The 23960-nt window shown below is 40.6% G+C and overlaps 2 protein-coding genes across 5 annotated transcripts in view; one reads left to right on the top strand and one right to left on the bottom strand.

Annotated features, from left to right (window-relative positions):
- PPP1R9A (protein phosphatase 1 regulatory subunit 9A) overlaps nucleotides 1–22771 on the top strand; it is a 125663-nt gene extending 102892 nt beyond the window's left edge. The window contains exons 9-19 of one of the 4 annotated variants that reach the window (XM_065731249.1): nucleotides 601–697; nucleotides 826–997; nucleotides 3914–4071; nucleotides 4640–4937; nucleotides 9696–9783; nucleotides 9877–9954; nucleotides 12825–13023; nucleotides 15387–15506; nucleotides 17293–17316; nucleotides 18428–18610; nucleotides 19586–22771. In XM_065731249.1, coding sequence (XP_065587321.1) covers nucleotides 601–697; nucleotides 826–997; nucleotides 3914–4071; nucleotides 4640–4937; nucleotides 9696–9783; nucleotides 9877–9954; nucleotides 12825–13023; nucleotides 15387–15506; nucleotides 17293–17316; nucleotides 18428–18610; nucleotides 19586–19798 — 1630 coding nt within the window. In that variant the 3' untranslated portion in view covers nucleotides 19799–22771. The remainder of the gene's footprint in view (nucleotides 1–600; nucleotides 698–825; nucleotides 998–3913; nucleotides 4072–4639; nucleotides 4938–9695; nucleotides 9784–9876; nucleotides 9955–12824; nucleotides 13024–15386; nucleotides 15507–17292; nucleotides 17317–18427; nucleotides 18611–19585) is intronic. The other 3 variants (XM_065731251.1, XM_065731252.1, XM_065731253.1) reach the window with 3 other exon arrangements.
- The window catches only part of PDK4 (pyruvate dehydrogenase kinase 4), a 184647-nt gene that overhangs the window by 97310 nt on the left and 63377 nt on the right, over nucleotides 1–23960 (bottom strand). The window lies entirely within an intron of this gene.

Genomic DNA, 23960 nt, shown 5'->3' with positions numbered 1-23960 from the left:
GCATATCAAATAAAAAAAACCCCTCAAAAATGTACACCAGTGTTAAGTGAGAACTGGGAGTGCCAAAGTGAATATCGTGTCTGATTAAAAAACACTTTAAATAGTCAGTATGTTGTTACCTATCTTGGAATTTCACGAGTGTTCTATAGCTAGCTGGCACCTTGTTTGCTTTCTATCATAAATATCTCAGATTTTAAAACTGAAAGAAAATAGAGAAAACAGCTAGAATGAGCTTGCATGGCTTTTCTGTTGCTATTCTACTTTGTAGTAGTAAAAGATTTAGTCTGTTGTTTTAAAATATCTCAGACTCCTAAAAACACCTAATGGATTTCCATGAGACTTACTAGAAAACTGAATTTCTTCCTGGAAACTCGTGAATTTCCTTCAAGCAAAGGAGTATTCTCATGAAACAAAGTCCATCCCATTTCCCACAGCAGAATTGAGATTGGTTTTTTTTTCATTTTTGTATTTTCCCCTAGCACGTTCATATACACCGATAAGTAGTCAGTACAGGATTTTATCCATACTTCAGTATACCAGAGAGTTTTTTGTTTGAATATGATTGTTTTGATGGCAGCAAATACTTTTTTTTTTCCTAAGAGAACTTGACTTCCTCAAACGCCAGGAAGCTGAACGAAAGAAAATAGAAGATCTGGAGAAAGCACATCTTGCAGAGGTTCAAGGCTTACAGTCTCGCGTGAGTAGTATTTACTTCTGTCTTTTGTGAATGAGACAGTTCTGTCTGATAATTAAAAAAACAAAAACAAAAAAAACCCATAGATGTGTATGTGTGCTAAAGGTAAAAATGGGTTTTATTTCTTTCAGATACGAGACTTGGAAGGAGAAGTTTTCAGGCTACTAAAGCAAAATGGGAGCCAGGTTAACAATAACAACAACATATTTGAAAGGCAGACATCTTTTGGAGAAGTTTCTAGAGGAGATCCAGTAGAAAATCTAGATACAAAGCAAGTGTCCTGTCTGGATGGACTAAGTCAAGGTTTGTGTGAACCCTCTCTGTAACTCCTGTTAGTTAATGGGTACATAAGAAGTGTGGTCATTATTTAGGATCTAAAGGAAACAGTAACAACAGGGATGTTGTTTTTTTCCAAAGTTCACTAAATAATGAGTATAAACAAAGTCCTAGCAAAACTATACAATACGTATTCTTTAGGAAATAGAAGTGACTAGTCTGTGCTAATAGAGCAAAGATGGTCACTGGTTTATTTAAAGCTTAAATGAATTTTCGGTGACACTCCGTCAACACCTAGGATTAATTCCATGCTTCTGTTGTCTTAATAAAGTAGGAGAAGATTGTGCTTTCTTGTTTTCCTAAGTTTGTTCTTAATTTCCTCAGAACCAAAGATTGAACAAGAACAAAGTTACCAGAATGAGAAAACAATCTTGAATCTAGCATTTTGAATGGAGCTCTGCAAGTTTCTGATCCTACCTTGGTACTGACATCAAAAGCAACCACATAGGTGGAGCTCATGATTTCTCAGGAGGGAGTCCTTTGTGAACAGAATGCAAATTTTTTGCTAGTGCATTCATTAAAATAATAGTTATCTGTAGCACAGACTGATCTAAAATGTAATGCTTATAAGACTTGCTTCTACATTACCAAAGAGCCAGAACAATTCATGGTAACCTAATGTTCCTAATGTCAGGAAGATCATCTCCCAATTGATTAGTGTGTTAGGAATACAGTACTTATACAAGTAAGTTAGCCCAACGGATGAATTGATTTGTACTTTGAGGATTGACAAACAAAAAGAAAGTTGAAACCAGAAAAAATCTATTCCTTGTCTGGCTTAAAATGTGAAAACACTTTTCATAAACATGTTTTGTCTTCCTGCAGCTTTCTAAAATGTTAAATTTGCTGAAATACTCAAGTATCATTTCAGTGGATGATTGACAGCTAAGAAAGCAGCTGTTACATCAGCTCGATGTGCAGAGGCAAGATGAAATGTTTAGTCTGCTTTGCTCACAAGGCGCTCTTGAATGGGGCAGCTTTGAAACTAGGCAGATAAATTTGTTTCAAAGTTCCATTTCTTTAGATGAAATATTTCTCTAATTTTCATGCATCACGTAGTGACGTTGGAGCAGTAGATGAAAGGGTAAAGATGTAAAATTGCCTTCTCTTCAAAGCAGAAGAAACAGATTTGCCTGTTTATTCTAGCAGAAAGCTACATGAATGAAGACAACAGCAAATAGATGTGAGAGTGACAGTGTCCAGCTCTTTTCTGATGATATATGAATATATATTTTTTTCATTTTGGTCTTTTAAAGCATAAATGGTAGAGGATAGCATCTTCTTCACAAACCTCACTCATTCAGAAAGTACAGCAACTTTGTGAGGCTTTAGCAGTGTTATTGTAGAGTACATCTCCCAGCCTTCACACAAGTCTTCTGATGACTGTCTTGTTATTTTTGGTTGGGATAATTATTGCTTTTTGCAAATCTCTCAGAGGGTTTCTGAGCTATGAGGTCAGCATAAAAACAGATCTAACAGCCCATGTCCTGCTCCACGCATTATGGTTGTTTTTCTAGTTAATCAGGTAGAACCAGTGTCCCTTCTCTCTCCTACACATACAACATTAGCCTTTCTATTTCTGTTTTGAATGGCTATAATTCAAGATGTTTTCATGGAGCTTCTGGGTGGATTAATTTCATTTCATTTTGAATTTCATGGTAAACTCTGCTGAACACCACTGGCACTTGGTTGCAGTGAAAATTTATTTCAGCCTTCTCAGGGTTTTTCTGCAAAGCTGTAAAACATGCTCACTAATGGTTTTGACAAAACACGTTGCTGCTGGAATGCTGAAACCAGTCAGCTGCAGTAGATTCTGGTAATCACAGTAATGATTGCAGCCTCTAGATTCCTGCTAAGGAAAAGAGCTTGGCAGAGTGTCTTCTTATGAGATCTGAGTGCAAATGAGACACAACTCTGTGTTAGATCACTCCTCATAATTGGTTTGTAATAGGGACTGTGATGTATGATGCTGTCAAGTTTACTTTCATTTTAGGAGTTGGAAGGAATTCTGAATAGAGTAAAAAGGGATCTAATGATTCTGAGGGCAGTGCAGGGAGGGAGGAAATAACAAATGAGGTTGCCAGGCACTGATAAGAAAGTGGTCTTACTTGCAGAAAGATTGGAACATTTGGGGTACCTTATTTGTATTGTCAACTTTAAACAGCAAACAACCTCAGCATCCAGAGGAGGGTCTGTGGGACACCTGAGACAAGAGAGAGGAGGTTATGTTCTTTAAATTTGTAAAGCATTCCAGTTATGATAAAATGCAGAGCAGCCTGAGGATGGCTCTGGGTATTTCTTTTGTAATTTGATGAGCAGCCTGCAGAACTGATGAAGTTATAGGGGAAACAGTGGGGCAGCTGTTGAAAGCAGCCATCCAGTATGCCTTCTTCAGGTGTCCAAAAGGGGCAGGATTGAGAGTAAATGAATTGACACACTGGGTCTAACTTGATGTATTCGACCAGATGCTGGAAAATGTCTGCTGAAAAGAGGAGATGAAGATTCTTTTAATACTGTGATGGAGGAGCACTCTGTAGACAATAGATATGTAAGACAGTCTGAGGGAGCCTGTGTGGACCTGGGCTAGGACAGCTGTGTTTAACAGCTGTGTTCTGGTGTGGTCCCATGTCACAATGGGGATCATTTGCTGAATTTAAAGACCTTTACAGTTGATTCTTCTCAATGCAGTTACTGGATATGGATCTGTTAAAGGTTTGGGCAAATAACCACTTTTTTGCATTCGCTCTTTAACAATTCTGACTACAGAATTACAGGTGTGAGTAAACCATGCTTTTAGTTGCAGGTTTTATCTTAGGATAAGGTAGTTTAAATCCAGAATGTGTATATTTTACAAATAACTTTAAACCACTTTTTTTCATACAGATTTCAATGAAGCAGTGCCAGAAACAGAGAGACTGGACTCGAAAGCTCTGAAAACCCGAGCTCAGCTTTCAGTGAAGAACAAGAGGCAGAGACCAACTAGGACAAGGCTCTATGACAGCATCAGTTCAACTGATGGAGAGGACAGCCTTGAACGAAAGGTGAGAAGGACTCTGCCCTCTCTCTCAGGCTTCCTGAATGCTAGGTTGCCCCTGTAAGTCTTTTCATCCTCTGTCTTTGTCCTTGCCTTGTAGCACAGGCTGTATATATTTCTCTGTGGCCAGTATGCTGTGACTGCACTTGAGAGAAGTTTAAGTCTCTTTTGAGTCAGCACATCTGGGTTTTTTGTTAGTTTTGTTTTGGAGGTCTTTTTTACATTTTCTTTTAACAGGAATCCTGGGCTTTCTGAAACAAGTGTGCTTTATAATGTAGAGTGTATGCTTCAGTACATGCAGGAGGTGAAAAGAACTTGAATCCTACATTTCTTTATTTGTTATTTGTTAACACAATTGATATGATATTTACTCATTGTTTTATCTGATTCTGACTTCTGCTTGAAAGCAAATATCAATAAACAACACAGTGTGGCATTAAAAGGTAATTACGTGAATCGCTAATGTGTTTCTTACAAATAAAAGAGTGAATAATGAATAAAAGAATTGCATGTTCTAAGTAAACCTTGCTCATATCAGTTGGTATAACCTGCTTTATAATCTCTTATGTCAACAGACATCAAACAGTTACAGTAGTCCCATGCACATTTCAAAATCACCACTGCCCTTATGCATGAGAGCATCCTCACCAGCATCAGATTCTGGTGCTTCCTCCCTCTCCCCAGTGGCTAGCAGTGCAGCAATCTCCCATGACAACCTAACTGAAAGCCAAGAAGAAGGACAGCGCCACAAAGGAGGTGTCCTTTCCCTGTGTGCTCGGGGAGACACTCCACTTTCCTCTCCAAAATCTGGGCACAGCTCTGAAGCATCTCCTTTGCATCACCCAGCTGGCAGAAATGTTTTGCAAGATAAAGGTATTGCTATTTTTTTACAATAAATTGGTGCATCCTTTTGCTTACTGACATCTACTTCATGAACTGTTGTGTAGTAAAACCATAGCAACTAGAAGGTCATCTTCTCATGACTTCTTTTGTCTACCTTGATATCAGAAAATTACAGCTGACCTTGTATGGTGGTATAAGAAAAGGACAACGTTAGAATGAGATCAGGAACTGCTTCCTTTCTTTCTGTTTCTTAGAACTCACTGGAAAAGACAGGGGGAAGATGCCTTTAAGAAAATCTTTTCTGTATTTTTTGAAACACGATATTATTGGGCCTCATTCCATTTTTGTGTTAGAAACAGGATTAATAAATACAATGTACTTAGGAATGATGTGATTTTGGCACTGCTAAATGCTTTTTCTGGAGGGTTGGAAAGGAGCATAAAGCAAAAATAACAGATTGTGGCTTTTAATTGCTGAGAGGCATCAGACTGTAGATTAAACAAGAGGTTGATGGCTGGGGAGTCTGTATTTATAAGAGAAAAAAATAGTGATTTGTTAAAAAGGTTGGCCACATTGTTATTTATTGAATTTAGATTCTTAAGATGTAAATTTGATGACATGATACAATCCTACCTAGTTCAGATAAATTTCTCAAATCCTTGTTTATTCGGTGCATTCATAATATGAGGCCTGTTTAAAAAGGAATGCCTCCTATTTCTTCACGTTACCCCATGACAGCAGAGACAGATGGTAGTGGTATGGCAATAGAGGTTAAACCATCCCACCAATATTCCATTTTGTTGCTGTGCAATAGGTGGCAGCACAGGGGCAGTTTGACAGAGTGGTATCTGACATGGAAGGGCATGTGAAGTAAAAATGTGAAACTGAATTCCTCCACGTGGAAAAAGTGACACCTGTTGACTTTCTTTGATGCTTGCTGAGTATTTGTGGAGCCCCAGCAGTGGTGATGAGCACTCTGAGGTGATGGGTGGTGCATTTCAGCAGTGATGACGTGACAGTGGGTCTCCTCCACTGGTGCAGATTTTTACAACTGCAGCATGCAGGCTCTTGTTTGTCCCTGGTGAGAATGCACAGCTAATGGTGTTGACAGAATTGAAGAATAATTTTTTGTAGCTGAGAATTAGCTTTATCAAACAGTGTTATTGTGCTCTTAGTTTCTATTGTAGTTTGCATGTGAATAAGTAGGAGGCATTACTTTCGGGGCCTCCTACATGCAGTACTGCACAGAATTTGGAGCCTTCCATTTCCAACATGTCTCATGAAGTCAAAATTAGCAATTTAAACCACTTTAGCATTCTTGCCCATGTATTCTCTAACTGTAACATAAGCTAAAATACATGATAAAATTGTTTCTAAGTAAAGACTGCTAAAATAGCTTTGGACAGGTTCAGAACAAACTTTGGCTAAGTGGAATTATCTGAAAAAAGCACCTGTTGACCATTGTTGTCTATCTGCATAAATGAAAAGACTTGCCATTCACCTGCAACCTACTTTTCTCTATCATCATGTACGGCTTTCACACTGATTCCTAAAAGACAGATTAAGCAAGTTTTGTTATTTTTAAATAGGTTAATACATGCTGAAGTTTATATACATATATATATAGACACACACACATATATACATGTAATATATGCTGAATTCCAATATTCCTGGTCTCATTGAATAGTTGCTAACTGTACAGTTTTTAGCGAATCAAAGTTAAACTCAGAGCCTGAATTTTACATGTAAAAAAATAAGGACGTGGGCATTAGAACATGACTTTCTCAACCCTTATTCCAGCGGTATCTGATTACTTTTTGGGTGAAATCTTAAAACCTGCATTTACATCTGATGTATGAAAAATATCTTGATAGAAGTTTGATGGTGACTAGACCTTATATTTTAAGAAATAGGTTATTACATTCCACCCACCACGTTGCTCTTTCCTTCCCAACTTAGGTTTGAATAATAATCTGTGTCTAAATAAGGAAGGGTGTCATGATTTCCCCGCTGTGACTGTTACATAAACAGCCAGTGCTTTTGGGTGTATCCTGATCCTAATGGGTACACGAAAGCTAAAATAGAGCAATTTGCTTTCTGATGAAAAATTTACATTTAATAAGCTCTCCAAAAAAATATCCTAAAGCAGTTCTGCAACAAGTGTTGTAGTGATACTATTTTTATTTTATTTTGCGACAGGATGAGGGGAAGCGGCCACAAATTGAAGCACAGGAGGTTCTGCACAAATGTGCGTGGGAACTTCCTCACAGTGCAGTGACGGAGCAGTGGCACAGCTGCACAGAGAGGTGGTGGAGTCTCCTTCTCTGGAGATGTTCCAGACCCACCTGGACACCTACCTGTGCAACCTGGGCTAGGGAGCTGCTTTGGCAGGGGGTTGGACTCAGTGATCGATGGAGGTCCCTTCCAACCCCTACAATTCTGTGATTATCATTGGGCTGTCAAATTCCTACACTGCAGAATATAAAAAGAGCCACTGTGTTTAGCTAGCTGGGGGGGTTTGAAGATAGAGAATACACATTTGTAGTCACGTGTCTGCTGATTAGTCTCTGATTAGCAAAAGTGAGCTTTAGCAAGCTCACTTCTTTTTTTCTCATGAGCTCCATGGGAAGAGCTGAAATGGCAGGAGTTCCATTTCACTGGGAAATGGTGGGGAATTTTGCTTCATCTTCTGAGCATGACTCATGTTGGAGTGTGATTGGTTTCTTCAGTTCTGCTTGTTTTGTGCAACCCCTTGGACAAGGCAGCTGAGGTGCCCCCTGTGGGCAATCTCTAGTTGATATGGGGCTGGTTTCAGCTGTGCTGTGACCGTGGGACAGAAAGTTGGGACTGGGCCTTTTTGCCATCCGTCAGCTGCAGATTACTTACACGAGCTCTGGGAGGATGAAAGTGATAGGTTAAATGGCTTCTCCGTGATTGATCCCGAGGAGCCAGCCCTCCCTCAGCCTCTTGGAAGAACCTGAAGGAGGCAGGGAAGGTGCTCCTCTCCGGGGTGGTCAGATGTCCCTCCTGCCAGGGCAGGGACCTGCAGGCCTGGTTCATGGCTGCTGCTGTGAGCTAAGCACTGCGTGCCTGCACCTATGTAGACTGAAATCTCTAATGAAGTTGTTGTTGGAAACTAGCCCATCTATCTTCCCCTGTATCTCATGGCAAGTATGAGTGCTTTTCCCAGCAAAGCCTCATTACTCAAAGCACTCCGGCAGCTGCCTGTGAGTGGGAGCAAAGTGATGCAGAAGCCTGGCAGAAATGGGCTGGAGTTGGTACTTGCTGTGTGTTCCTGCCGAGCTCTGTGGAGTACTTCTACCACAGGAGCAAAAGCTCCAGCTACTAAATATATTATTTGCCTGACACAAAGTTAATGTATCTCGTAGTTTCGTTTGCTTTAAAATGTTTTTCTAAAAAGCCCTCTGCCCTCCAGCTCCCAAACGCCTGTGAGAGCCAAGTGTGAAAGGAGGCTTTGCAATCTTTAATTCTTCAAAGTAACACTTTTGACAGTGGTTAGATGAAAAGCATACGTTAAAAGATGAAAGAGGAGCCATAAGCAGAACTTTGAGGAGGAGAAGCGTGTGCAATGTGGAGGTGATGCAAAGTGTGCATTGCCTAAGGTTGCCTATTGTCTTTTTTCTCTCATGGGGATCTTCTGAGTGTTTTGTTTTTCGACCTGAGGTTACTTGTCAGTAGGGCTGGTGTTAGTAGAAATAGTATGCATGGCCTTTAGAGTGTTAGTATCTCAAGAGCCTTGCTTTATTGCGTTTTCTCTTATGATTTATAAGTCTGAAATTTTTACTTGAGTAAAGACCTGGCCAAATAGTATCCACAAAGCAACATACAGCATTCCTCTGTGTACATGGTTTACTGTCCTGTGGTATTGTGGGTTAATTCTGAGGGTTTAATCTCTGTCAGCCTCCTTAGGAGAAATCCCCAAACACAAAAATGCTTTTAACCAAAGCCACTACAGATTTGAGGTCACATCGTAAAGTCACCAAATTGCAAGTGACGTGAATGACTGACCTTCATTTGCTTCCTCTAGAAGCGGGCACTCTTTTTGTTGGAGAATCACAGAATCTGTGTCCTCATTTTTCAGTTGGTGCATGTTTTAGCTGCTACTGTATAGGTTTCACAGCACGTTTTGGATACTTTGAGCTGTTATTTTGACTTCATGGGTTCTGCAGTCTCTTTCCTCTTCAGCTTTTAACAGTTTACGAGGAAGGGATCAGAAATCAGTAGAAGACTAAGGGCAAATTCATTAACTAACGTACTACTTGATGTTCAAGCTAAGCAGATTGCATAGTTTGTCCATCATAAAAAGTACCTTCTGCACCAGAGTTCAAGGAAGGGTCTCAGCAATCATTTTTGAAGGAGAGCGTTCATACCACATGATTTCTGTAAAGGGAGAAATGAGCAGCCACTGTTGAGTTTAAAAATGGAATTGCTGTAGTATTTACCTGTAAGTCTTCTGTGTTGTTCGTCTTACTACATATTCATTAAAGCTCAACCAGTATTAACTTTTTCTTCGATTACATTAAGATTTCTCCATGTGTATTTTCAAGTTCTGAAACTGTTAGTTTTTTATTGCTTTTCTTCACCATCTTCTTAAAAATGAGAAGAATGCACCCAATGAAATCGTGTACTTACAGATGTGTACATGTATGCATATCTAATCCTGAACAGATATGCAGGCTGTTTTGAGTGGATAGAAAGTGGAATAGTTATCAGTAGCAATTAAAAATAATAATGTACATTCTCCCATGTACAAATGTATCCTAGATGGTGCCACATGTGCCCAGGCAGCAAGAACTACTCCCCCTTCTATAGGGCATGCAGAAAAACTAAAGCGAAAACTTGCAGATCTTGGGTAAGCATTTGTTACTTAAAATATTATTTTTATTTAAAGGATTAAGAATGAATTTTCAAGGACGTTTTCTGATGTTCTCCAATATTGTTGTAGGGCTCCCTTGCGAAGGAGTTCAAACAAGGGCAAGAAGCGGAAAGAGAAAGAAGCTATTAGGGTGACCTGTGGCATTAGGTATGGGCAAGAGATTGAGGATGCAAGAAATGGCATGCCAGAAACACTGAGAAAACACAGTTTTCCTAAAACATGTGAACGTTGACAATCCCATTGCCTTCACAGAAATAAATTTTAACCTTTGAAGCAACCTTCTGAGCCTGCATACTTAGATTTCTTAACTATTAGAAGACTAACAATCTAAAAATACTTGGAGATTTTCATCGCTACTGCTCTTGCACCTGCTGATCAGGTTTGCAAAAATAGGTAATTAGAGCTGGCCTACAAGATGCATACACACAGACAAACACTAAGTCACTAATAGCTTTGATTCAGAAATCTTGACTCAGTTCCACATATTTTGGAGGAAAAGCCCCAAGTGTGAGGTTGAGCAGCAGATATTCCCTGCAGCTTCACTGCACCCACTTCAAGAATGCTTTCAGAAGGTTTTGTTTTTGAAGAGAGCATAGTAAGTTGAAAGTAGATAGAAGAAGTGCAGACTTAATTGTCATGTCAGCAACTCTCAGGCAAAGAATTTTGAACTCTGTGAGATTTGTTGAGATCACACCGTCAGCATTTGGCCTATGAATAAATAAATGAGCATTCAGAATGGCAGGAAGCAATCTTTTTTGTGAAGGGTGCTGTGGATTTTTAATGAAGGTCTCCTTGTATAGTGATGAGTGTGACACAGTCACATCCAAAGGGGCCCTATCTGGTTCCAGGTATGCGAGGCAGACATTCAAGTAAACATCAGGAGGGCTAAGCAAACACAGTATGTTCTATAAGTCTTAAGATTCTAGCAACTCTGAATTTCTCTGAATGTAAAATAATGCAGAAGAAAGCACACACGATAAAAGAGCTTGCTAAAGAAGGCAAAGTTCACATGCTACTCCAAAAATGTGTGCGTTTGAAAAACAGTGTGTAGCAGCTTGGAGAGTTTTGCTGACAGTCTGACACGTAGAGTCCCAGGGACAAGTCTCCATAAAATCAGAGAAGCAGAAGAAATGTTAGACTTCTGACATACCCCTTCAGGCATACTGTACTGAATTGTAAGTTTCCTGTTCTAACACAGCATACACTCACATTCTGCACATATCTGGCACGATCTTTGGTGATCTTACAGCAGTCAGCACCTCTGTGCTGGTGTCAGAGCAGACTGTAGCAGTCATTCCACTGCTTGCAGTGTGCCCTACAGTTAATGTTCATTGCTGTATTTCTGCACTGGAAGAGGAGTTTGATAAACCGAATGCACTGTGCCTGTGCTTAGCTGTAAGGCAGCTAGTGCCCTTAGCAGGGTATTAACACCAGGTGGCATGTGAGTACCATACACAGGGTGGGGAGGAGGAAGGTAACGCTTCTTTATAGAAGCAGCCTCTACAGAACGTTCCTGAAACCAGCATAGTGCATTACAGGTGTTAATGAAATCCAGCAGATACCTTCCTTAGAGGAAGCAGGTAACAGTGTAGGACGATCAGGTGCTTATCAGACCCTCTGATAAATCTGTTATTGTCACTGTTTGTCACTGAGTATTTCTTAGGTTGGCTACGGTTGCTAAAAACAAAGTTGAATACTACTTTGAAACTCAAAATTCATGAGCGTTTGTAATTCTTGCTGGGCTTCTGTAAACTGAAATGTTGTTGTTTCAGTATAGCTTCTTAAAACACCAGTTGTCACTTCCTTTGTTAGTAACTTAGGAGAATATGCCTGAGAAAAATCTGAGAATGTTTTTTTTACAGTCCAGAGCTGTATAAGCTCTTTGAAAGAAGGAAGACGATGATCAAAAGACAGCATCCTGTTCTAATTATTTTCGTCTATTAGAGCATTAGAGATTGATGCAGAGTTAATCGTGCTGTCAGATCTATGTTGCAAGCATGATTTTGTCATTCAAAAATAAATAAATGAACCCCACAAAAAAAATGAAACCCACCTGGAAATATGCAGAAGAAAATACAGAATCGTTTCTGAAGACTACAACTGATGTTAGATATATAAACAAATTCCCCCCATTTTATAGAAAGCACATATTCTTATATTGCCTAGCCTGGAGCTAGGTTTTTTTGGACAATGTCATTCTTTCTTCTTTCAAGCAATATTGGAACATGAGGGGCAGAGCATAGGACTGTGTCAGACACATCTACATTTAAGTAGCCAAAGAGAGAGATGATTCTTGTTCTGCCTGGCTGTCTGGGGCCCTCTGACAGCCTCTATTTCATTCATACAGAAAAGAAGTTTCCCAGTAAACAGAACTAGTGATTATGTTGATGATAATTCAGAAGCTGACCATAAGTTAGAATTTGAGAGACGATTTATATTCTGTTACTATGAAAAGATGAGCTGATAATACCAATTTTTTTCATATTTGTATTCTTAATATTTAATTTAAATCAGTCAAACAAACAAGATGTCTCTCAGTATTTAGCTGTTCTAACAAAGGCACATCTATGTAGATGGGTGCAGATGCACGTGGTTTCTTCTGCCTGTGCTCCAAATCCAAGCCAGATCTGTCAGGGAAGCAGAGCCTGCCAGGGTCAGTGCTGAGCCTGAAGATGCTGAGGTACCAAGCTCCAGTGGTACCAGCACTGTGTGTGGCTTCTTGACTGGAGCTGGTTGACACCAAAACACAGGGACACAGGCATTTTGTGCAAGCATCTGTCTCCATTTGCTGCATGCATGTTATCTGAGAGAGCTAGATTTAGGAAAGAGATCAGAAGAACACACTTTTTCCTTCTTTTGTTAGAGATTTCAAGAATGCCGATTCCAGCTGCATGCCACTGTGGTGATTAGTCACAGTTACATGGAATGTCACTTTTCTTACTATTAACTACCTCTGTAGCATTTTTTTTTTCAATTTTATACTCTAACTCAAATTCCTGCTCCTTTCTCTTACACAGGACCACCAGAGAGATGCTGCAGAAATCAGCAGACAGTAAATCTTTAACAGAACGATCCTCCTCTCTCCCACACTGTGTACCATTCACATGGTATGGAGAGGGTGGCAAGGGATCCAATTCTTCTAGCAACCTGCCATCACCTACCAGCTCAACAGAACCTTCCTCTGAAAACATAAGCCCAGCTAAAAAAGGGTCAAAGGTAGAAAATAAGAACTACCTTATTCCCACTGTGTTGAGTGGCATAATTGGCTTCGTGTTTCTGGAAGAAGAACAGGCCAATATGTTAACACTACAATAAACAGTGCATGGTGTTCATTGTACAGTAAAAGCTCATCTGAACAGAGTATCTCCATCATTGTACCATTCCACGTTCTACCTTTTAATTCTGTCCTTCTCTTAATGTACATTAATTCAGTTAACTAACCGTGGCGTGCTGTACTGTAACAAACACAAGTGGTGGCAGTGGAAGTTAGCATTTGGATCCACTGAACAAATGCTAGATCTGTGTATTCAGTTATAGATACGTTCTGCATTCTTCAGGGCTGACTGCAGGAATACCTACCTGTTTTTAATGTATTCAGATGAGATGTTTGCAAGTGAGGAAATGTTGTATGCTGTCAGTCATCTGCCTTTTTCTCCCCCAGTATTGAAATCTGCTTGTCATGCATGCATGGGTGTTGGATTTAATCCTGAACATGAAGATGCTCGAACTGTAAATAGGAACTACTGCAGTTTAATATAGCTGTGATTCTTTTCTATGTGCATGAATGTTTCAGCATGATAACTCATTATATAACCCTTAGTTATAGTACTGTACTTGCTTTTTCTTGTCTATTTTCGCTTCTGGAAAGTATTTCTCTGCCTTTATCCTTTTATAACTTGTAGCATTTTACTTTTTACATTGGTCTGGTAAGAAGAAACAGATACAGTTCTCAACTTTATGTACAGCAATTTGAATCAGCTCATCAGCTACACATTTTCTTTTTATAAGATAGATGAGGGTTAGACGTTTAAATCCTGTTTATGCTGTTCAACAAATATTGAGTAAAAATAAGTTTGAAATGAGAAAAAGCATCCTCTCTTACAGTTACTGTTATGCTGTGAAAGTTTTGCTCTGTGTTCCTTTGTCCTGCTCTCCCATTACTGGTATTATTACAGGCCTCAGCTGTCTTGTGTGTTTCCCATAGACAATAAAAAAGGCTGAAATTAATCATAAATGCGAAACTTACACAAAAGAGAGGTAAAATAAAAGTCAGAATAGTTGAGAGGAAAAAGATGTTCTTCACAGAGCAGGAGATGGAGCTGTTGAACTCCTGCCCTGAGGATGCCGCGGGGACAAAAAGTATCTGCACTGAGAAAGCTGCTCAGATTTTGTCATCCTCTGTAAGGAGATGAGAAAAGCAGGACGTTAATTGTGATAATAGGTGTGAGAAGACTGAACAGCAAAGCTTTTTGGCTGGTTCTTGTCCTCTCTTAAGTTTGCAAGCTCTTAAATTTCCAGTACCTGTGCCGCTGTGTAGCAGCTCAGTGCCCCTATGTAGTGGGAGTACCAGCAGAACTCATGAGGAGCAATGCGTGGTGTTTTTAGAAGGCCTACTCTTTTCAGAGAAAATATGTCAAATATTCGGGGTGAGGATAAAAGGTTTTTTTTTATTGTTCTTATTTATTTTGATGTTTGGATCCATTTTTTTAAATTGAATGGCAAAGGTGGATCAATTTCATTATTTATTTAGATAGAGGAGAGATTAGAGGTCTCAAAAGAGTTAATGAATGTCACTGTATCATCAACTGCGTATTCAATTGAAATGAAATTTCGTGGTGACTCATTTGAGATTTTAGTTTTTATGGTTCTCAAATCAAACTTTCCCACTTTGAAATGTTCCTCTTCATTTTCTTCTGATGATCACTTCGCTGCGTTCCTGGAAAAATGCGCCCACTCTTGCTATTCTTTGCTACAAGATGTGATGTTTGTTATTACGTTCTTAGGAAAAAAAAAAAGATCTTTGTTTATGGTTATTACTTCAATAATTAATGTTCCTTGTCCAGATGTATCTTTTACTTTCAGTTTCATTTGTTCTAGAAATACAGGCAAAGAGGGAGGAATCAGAAATGGGTTCACTTTAATAGCGGTTTTCACTTCCCTCTGCTAGTTAATCCTCTGTCCTATTCTTTGAATTACTGCCTGTGCTGTGCATGTCCTGAAGATTTGAAGGACAGCAGCATGTTATTGATTAACCAGCGGAAGCAATAACTTAGCTCCAGGTTGATATCTGATACCCTAAGAGCGAGTCTATGAATTGCTTTCAGACCACTTTACTACTCACTGAGGCATTGAGCTGGCAGAGCTGTCTCTTCAAGTACACAGTGGTAAAGCATATAGCAAGTTCTATTAATCATTAGCAATGCAAAAGATTAAGTTTCCTCGTGTGTATTTTGACTAGTTTGATAAGTGATTGAAATCACTCCTGAGCTGTGCCAACCTGGAGGACAGAAAACCAATTTCCCTTGTAGATGTGCATTTGAGATCATTTGTTAATTCTAAATTATCTTTTTCCCCTACAGAATTTCACATTCAACGATGACTTCAGTCCCAGCAGCACAAGTTCAGCTGATCTGAGTGGTTTAGGAGCAGAACCCAAAACCCCAGGTTTCTCACACTCCCTAGCACTGTCATCAGATGAGGTATGTTGCTGGAATTGTTCAAGGTGGGAAATGGTTGTCTTCTTTCTCCCACAGCATTTGTCTTGATAATTACTCAAGCAATTAACGGATGGTTTTAGGCAGTATAAAGGGAGAAGAAAATCAATAAATCTTGCTTTCAGTATTTTAATTTTTCTTGTTCATGTAAGAATTATTTCGAACAACTGGCCTATGGTATTATTGCAGGCTCATTATGCAGTACTGTTAAATGCAGCTGGTTTCTTAAGAGATTCTCTATCCTCACACATTTCAGTACACTGTTCCTGCGTTCTGTATGTGTACGTGTGGACCTATATATACATACTCTAACACAGACATAATAGAGGCAGTTTTGAGATGGTGAAGATGCAGTGTAATTGGATAAACATGGTTGAAATGTAAAGCACCTGCACCTAGACTATTTTTACCATGATATATTAAAATAAAAATGACCCATACATGCAGTTATTGTGTATTCTGTACCTGAATGTGTATATAGTGATTAGAGTGTGTATGTGTCAATCCAGTTTGCATTCTTTGTGCTTGCTTTGCACATACACAGTGGATTTTGAATTTGATTCTTCAAACTGGATGGCTTTTGACCTATGACAATGTGAAAAATCATTCCCAACCCCATAAATTAGTGACAGAATTGAGTGGAATGTAATATATTGAAAACACCTTTCCAAGATACTAGTTTTTTGGCTCACTTGTCAGTGAAGCTGCATGGTTTGTCATCTTACTATGCATCCTGTGGACTCAGGAAAACTGTGCATTTGTCCTTTTACAAATGCTGAGTAAGAACTATGTATTCTTCAGGAAGGAGGAACTTCAAGAATCTATGGCTTCCCTTTTTTTTAATAACAAGTTTGTGTTATTACTGCTGTCATGCCTTGCACAGGTTTAAAGAATGAGAGTCATTCCGTGCCAACTCCATTTGCCAAAATGGAAGTCTACGAGGCCAGCCATTCTTTAGCACTTACTGCAGATGAGAAAGGGTGACATTTTAGGAGAATCACAGGGGAGTGGTAGACAGGAGATGGCATATACTGTGAATTACTGAAAACAGCAAAGAGATCATATATGCTTTGTTTAGAATTAATACTACCTTGATAATACATTCTTTTATCATTCTTCCTGTTTTATCAGGTATTTTATTGTGACAAAGCCTTGTTCCCAGTGGAACTAAGCAGAGCAGGAAGTTGGAAAATGCTTTCATTTGGCTACTTTCTACTTGGCTGCTTCTAAAATTCCATGTTTAACTGGTCTATAAAAATGAGTAGGCTTCCTCTGTACTCTGTATTGTACCAAGTTTTGCCCTGGCAGGGTTGGGCTGTCATTCTTGGACCTGACATTGTGCATTGTTGCAAGTGCTCTCCCGCTCATGGTTCTTGGGCAGACCTGATGTGATTATTTCACAAAAGGAAAGGACAGGGAGAGAGCCCAGGTCCTGTGGTCTGTTGTCCTCTAAATAGTTTTTGCTCCTTCAATTGGAGCCATCGGTCAAGGTCCCAGTGGTTCCATTGTGTCAAGACCAGGAGCTCAAAGGGCTTCATTGGCACTATCTATGGCTTAGCTGCCAAACTGTGTGTGTGCTGATCTTTCAACATAACCTCTCTGCTTCTGGAAGTAATTTTTTTCAAATAAACCTCTTTGTTTTTTTGAGTAGCCTTATCTGTTTGCAAATCTTGGTGCTACCCTCGCCTGAACTTTTACATGCTGTTACATGTTCTGTATTTTGTTTCTATAATGCTTTTCTTTCCCATTTCTTTGTTGCTCCCTCACTCAGAGCCTGGATATGATTGATGATGAGGTGAGATACCAGTGTGAATTGTGTGACCATCGCGTGCCAGTGTACTGTCTCCTTTGCAAATTTGCACTTCTTGTTTCACTGTGTTGTGTGGCAAACCCCCTTGTTCGAGCACAACACACAGATGTCACTGTCTCCTCTTGCTTTGTCTTCGGCTCCCCTCTCCCTTCAAGGCCAAGGCAAACTGGGGCTTTTGTGGTATGTTGCAAGAGGGAGGAGGGCCCACCACGCCGAGCATCAGCTTCACTGAGGTTCTGCTGACTGCTGGAGAAGGAAAAGACTGTGGTTAAACTATCCTTTCCCCATCCCTGAGAGGTGAATGGCCAGGCACTGAAAGAGCTCCCAGCATCATCTAACACAGCAGAAAAACTCTTCAAACGGGACAGCTGTGGCAGCCTTAGCAGCTGCTGTGCTGGCCAGGGTTTCCACAGGGTGGCTTTTGTTTCAGGCCTCACCAGCTTTCCCATGGGTAGAAGGGAGTAGTGGAGAGGACACTCATGGCTGAAGCAGCTGAAGGCTCACCTGCCCCTCCTGGTGCTGTTTGTGCTCTCCTCCTCTGCAGCACAATGTGCTGAGAGCAGGGCCCAGGCTGTGGGATTGCTGTGTGCTCCTTGTCGTTCCTGTGTTGTCTCATAGTCTTCTGTAGGTAGCATCAGTCTCACTGGCTGTTTGGTGTCACCACCTTGAACTTTAGAGTGGTTTTTATGAGGCTTTTTTTCCCCCTGAATTTCTTTGCAGTTTAAACACAGTAGAGATCAGTGAATGTGCCTGGGAAGTGGATTGCAGAATAAACTGTATTCATTAGAAACCTTGTGACGTGAAGGATAAAGATCTTGTGAGGGAATGGGAGCTGTGCTTGCTTAGATATGCACCACTTCAACCAGTTTGGATTAAAAGGAATGCCAGTTCCTTTCTCCTGTTTGTAAACAGAAACTTTTTAGGTACCTTGAAGTTCTTAGAGAGCTGGTTAGATACAGTGCTGTTAATTTATTGTTACGGTAGTGTAAGGGTAGTGGGGGTACCTCTGTTCTAACACTGGCGGTTTGTACAGAAAAAATGCTACTGCTGGTTGGTGTTACCCTCTTAATAATAAGGTGGCATGCTTTTGTCACAGATCCTTGATGATGGACAGTCTCCAAAACACAGTCAGTGCCAGAACCGGGCTGTACAGGAGTGGAGTGTGCAGCAGGTTTCCCACTGGTTAATGAGCCTGAACCTTGAGCAGTACGTTTCTGAATTCAGCGCCCAAAACATTAATGGGGAGCATCTCCTCCAACTGGATGGGAGTAAGCTTAAGGTAACTGAGTGGAATGCAAGGTTAGCTATATTATTTATTGTCACTTGAGGTCGAGGAATTATGAATTCTGCCAGAAAGCAGAGGGCCTCTGGGTGTGGAATGATGATAGACTTGAGTAGTATGCATAGAGAAGAAAACCACAGCAGCTTTCAGAGAAATTCTCGTGTGCACTTAGGTCCAGCAGCTTCAGAAACAGGGGGAATTGGCTTTGAGAAAACTCTTGAGTATGTATAACTTACCCATATTTACTGCATAAAGCATGAGGGACCACATGTAAATGGTATTAGCGTGCACATACTTCTCGCCTGGCTCTGTCTTACAGCCGGGCCATTCATAGAAGGCTGTGAACAGAAATACATCTGAAGTAGCAGCTGTAAAATGGACAACTGTCATACTGGAGTCAAAAGCTGGACACCAATTGTACGATGTTAGAATTAAATACAGTTCTGATGTACAAGTGTGCATTGGTTCTTGCAGTAAAAATATAAGCCCAGTTTTATAAAAAATAATTATAGGAAGGAGTTCTGGGAAGCTCAGCATATCTGAAAGTCAAAATTCAGTGTTTCCTTCCTGAAATTTCACCAACTCTCATGTTTTTGGAAGACAGCAAGGGAACTTTTGACTAAGGAATAGCAATGAGAATTGGGAAGCCGTCTTCTTTATAGACTTAGATGACTTCAGGCAAATAGTTTAATATTTCTTGCCTCCTACCCTCGATGAAATGAATATAGTAGAACTTTGGTTGCAGTGAGATCTCCTTTAATATTCCATAAGTGGAAAGGATGGAAACTAGTAGTACATAGCTATAAAACATTATTAGAATTTGACTCCGGTAGTCAATATCTCAAATTTGTTAAGTTGTGGTAGTCTTTGCTTGAGAAAAGTTTTCATCAGGATATAAAAAAAAAATAGAAAAAGATGCTGATAGATTAAACCATATGAAAGCCTTTTTTAATTTTGTTTTCACTATCTCAGGCTCTTGGCATGACGTCATCCCAGGACAGAGCCATCGTTAAAAAAAAGCTGAAGGAAATGAAAGCGTCCCTGGAGAAAGCTCGCAAAGCCCAAGAGAAAATGGAAAAGCAAAGGGAAAAGCTTCGGAAGAAGGAGCAAGAGCAACTGCAGAGGAAATCGAAGAAAACAGACAAGTCTTCGTCGGAAGCAACAGAGGGCGCTAATGAGCAGTGATGAGCAGAAGTGCTGCTGAGTTAGTAACGTGGAGGCACTTGGAGGGAAGAGAAACCCACACCCACTCTGGTGCCCCTTCAGCTTTCTTGCGTTCATTACACATGAGTGTGTACAGAGAAATGGAGCTATAAATAGAATGGCCGGGGAACTTTATCTCGTGTAGTTTTATTTTCCCGCATATCCAGTTCTCGCTCGTTGTTGTTGCCATGTTAAACAGCCCCAGCCCCTCGGTTTGTTTTGTTGTTGTTGACAGCTAACAGATTTCATATTTGTGTGGCAGTGTTTCCTTCCAAACTACTCTTTTCTTTTGAGCTCTGTATGTTCGGTCACTTCAGTAACCAGCATGATGCTGAGGAGCATGGTCCACTGCTTCACCTCGCGTGAGCACGATGGCCAGTCAGAGTGATTGGTGAACGCTTATTCATCTGAGTAAAAGGAGTTCTCTCTGTCTGAAAACAGATGACTTACTTAACTTTCTAACTGGAATTTCAGCTTCTGCGCAGTGTTTTGATACTCAGTTCTGTCTACTGGAGTAAGTTTCGTCTTGCATCAGTACCTTGAAGCGACACTGCTCTGGAAACACAACTGTTCCATGACTTCTTGATATACACTGGAGATAAAGACAGAAGAGTGGATATCCCCCCCTGCGTAAAAGACAGGAGGTGGTACTCTTTCTGTTAATTGTACAATAGTTAATCCAGAAAGGAGGCAAAGCCTTAAACGATTATGTGGGTTTACACAGAAATCTGAGGATAACATTTATCCTTTAGGTATCTGAGCAAGGATGAATTTCTATCTAGAGCACAGCATATAGATCTGTATAAATTTATTTGTGCTCCCAGTGTGTAGGTAACTTTCTTATAGCACACTCTGCTTTCTTTTTCATGTATTTTGAACAGGAAACTGGGCTTATTTTGTTTTGTTTTGTATTTTTTTTCCCAAGAAAAACACATCTTCAGATGCATTCTCCAAAAAGCATTGAAGTGTACATTTTGTGCCGTGCTGTTATGAAGCTGTCATTGGAAACGGTTATCAAAGTTGAGTCTGCTGAAGACTTTCAGTTTTTACAGAAGTGCACTTTAAGCAGAGGAAGAAGAGTGATTCTGGTTAGGACTGAATTCAGTACGTTGCTTCTGAGATCAGTGCTGCCTTGGAGGTGAGGTTGCGAAATCCAAAGCTGCCATGTGTTAACTGTTTTGATTGATGTGTTTAAAGAATCTCTCTTCTAAAACCTGAATTTTTAGGCATGGGCTGCAGGACGTTTGGATGGTTTGACAGTAGTCTTGTCAAATATGCCAGAGATTCCTGTTCTCAAGGCCTGCTGAATAGTTTTGCCTGTGACAGAAGCAGGGCATAACTTGCACTGGGTGATGTTACTCTTAAGAGCGGTATTAAAATATTCAGTATTTCTTCAAAAGAATGGAAAGACAAGTGGCAAATAAACACCACGAGAAACCAGAGGTATTCCCGTACTGCTTTTAGTCAGAGCTAACTATGCAGCTGCATTGGTATTCAAGAAACATCACTTTCTGTTCGTGCATCCTGGAAGTTGCAGCCTTCATGTGGCCACTCATGCTACCATGGAAATTGTTTAAGGTGTTGATGGAGAGGTACAAACTTGAACTTAAAATTTGCCAACGTTGAATTCTTTGCAAGAAAATGTTCGTTTTAGTTTGGCGCGGCTTCTTTCCTGCTTTGTACTTTATGACATTCAGATTTGCCTGTCAAGCTCTCTGAAATTCAGATCTGAAACAGGTGGGGGTACAATGTTTAGAGTGAAATGTCTTCGATCGTAATCATTTCTTAGATGTGTAGAGTGGTCTGTACACTCACAGAGCCTACTCCGTTCAGAGCTATCACACAGCACATCTGCTTAGTCTTTGCTTAGTTTTTCCTTCCAAATTCAATTTCTACAAGTTTCTGTCGTATACTTTATTCAAACATAAAAACAAAATTGCCATCAGAGATACTGTCTAATATTTCTAATGGCTTCTGACATTTTTTTTTGGACAGACCGTGGGCAGAGATACACGTGCTAACAAGAATTTCGCATTGGAGTGAATGTTTGTGCACTCTGTTGGAAAAAATATATATACACAAGTTTTAACAGCCTGACAAAAGTAGCATTATGTCATCTTGGGAGGATAAAAGTTTATACTCAAGCAAGAGAAGTTATCTGGAAGAAACTGGAAATTTTCTATTTTACATATGATGCTGATAAAATGCATTTGATGATTTTTAATTATGTTTACATGATGGTCATGTTTAAGTGGTTGTATGTAGTAATCTGAGGTGGTGCCCCTCTGCTTTATGTTGTTTGTGTTCCTAGGAACCTGAGCTGGCTGCTTGGCATTACACGTTGAGTTTTTATTCCTGCTGCTTAGAAAAGTGCCTCGTTAATCTCTTTGTAAATCAGGTTCTTACTCTACAGAATAACTAATTCGACTTCAATCCTTACAGTATTTGTGTTTTCTTATTGCTTTGTGGCAATGTTACTTCGTTAGTCTCTGATATAAAAAATGAAATGAAAAAGCAGTAGCTTAAATTTAAAATAAAACCATAAAATGCGTATTGATCGACACGTGGAAACAGAACAAAGCAAGCAATGTCAGGAGTTTGTTCCTTTTTCTGTGATAAAGGAGATTTATGTGGTTCCTTTTCTTATGGTCACATTTTGGGGGCACGGAGAAATGTCACCAGACTACAGATGTAAAGAGCAGTGCCGTCTGAATTGCCTGTTAGTGTTCTATAGGATGTTTAAAGTTGTGTTGCATTTCTTCCCCTTTTATTGTGTAATGGCATCTATGAAACAAGATGAACGTCTCTTCGTTGTGAACTTAAATTTCCTGTAAACCAATGCTAAGTCAGACTAATGGGTTTTTTTGTGTGTGTAATAAGAAACAAATAACTCCACGCTGAATGACTGGAAAGACTTTCTCTTCTGGCTCACCTGCAGGTGTACCTGTAGCTCACTTTTGCGTCGTTCTTTGTGGAGCTCACAGTGTTGGATGTGCTGACAGTGCTGTGCGAGCAGCTCGGTGGCTCCACGCCTGCACGGTGCCCGTTCAGCTCCGTGCCCAGGTGCCCACGACTGGTGGAAGCTGACTGCTGCTGGGGCAGCACCCGGCTGCTTTTGGGACCTCTGGTTGCACTATTGCTGTGGTGGTGCCTGTCTGCCTGCATGCACACATCTGGCTTGTGAAAGGGTGCAGGTGTAGCCTGCAGAGAAGAAAGGAGAGCTAGCTGGAGCTTGGAAAAGCAGAAAGTCGGAGATGCAGCACAGCAGGTTAGTGGAACCCTGAAGTCCTGCACTGAGGTTCCGGGCAGCACAGTGGCTCTTTGCTCTATCCAGGTCTGCCAAGCATACCAACCTTGCTTCCAGCTCATTGTTTTCCCCCGTGTGACACAAGTTACAGCTCCCAGTGCGGTTTCTGTCTGCCTGGGCAGACCAGGACCAGGCGTGAGAAAAGAGCTGGGGCAGGTCTGCATTGTGCACAGAGCACTGCCTGCTGCTGTGTGCACTTCACCCAGCAGGCCCAGCAGCAGTGCTGGTGCTCACTGATGGCAGAGCCTGTTCTGGCTCATGGGCTGCAGTTGTCCGGTACTGAGAAGCTGAATGGAAGCAGGTGATGTTTATATCTCAGCGTATGCAAGTCTGGTTTGGTTTTGATTCTTTTTGCAAAGGCATCTGTTGTGCTGTACTCTGCTCTGCTGCAGGGATGCTACAAGAGTCCGGGTTCTTCAAGAATTACTGAGTAGGCAACTGTGCAGTTTCCCTGTCTACTGTTCTCATGGGCATTCACCTGGTATCAGGATTTCTAAGACCCTAGCTGCTTGCTTCCGTCTAAGCCTCCTGCCCTCTCAAGCTGCTCCACCTCCAAGATGCTCGTGTGCTGGCGAATAAGAGGTGGGCAACGTTGTGCCATCCCTGCACTGAAAAGCAAAAGGAAAGCTTTGCACGTAGCCAGCTGCAGGCCTCCAAAGGCTCTGCAGTGTGGTCTGCTGTGTTTGTCAGTGCTGAAGTTTAAGCAAGGTTTGCAGGAATGAAGTCACGTATTGATTGTTTAGCGATGTGTTTACAGTGGAAAACTACTGTCAGAGAGAAAGCAAAACCTGATTTTGCTTTTCTTAGGGGTGGCCTCTTCCCCTGCAGTGTCATCCA

Source organism: Cyrtonyx montezumae, unplaced genomic scaffold (assembly GCF_038088225.1).
Source record: "Cyrtonyx montezumae isolate F1298 unplaced genomic scaffold, pur_monq_1.0 scaffold_14, whole genome shotgun sequence".
NCBI classification, from domain to species: Eukaryota; Metazoa; Chordata; class Aves; order Galliformes; family Odontophoridae; genus Cyrtonyx; species Cyrtonyx montezumae.
Note: the sequence above shows the minus strand (reverse complement) of the source record. Positions and strands in the feature narration are given on the sequence as shown.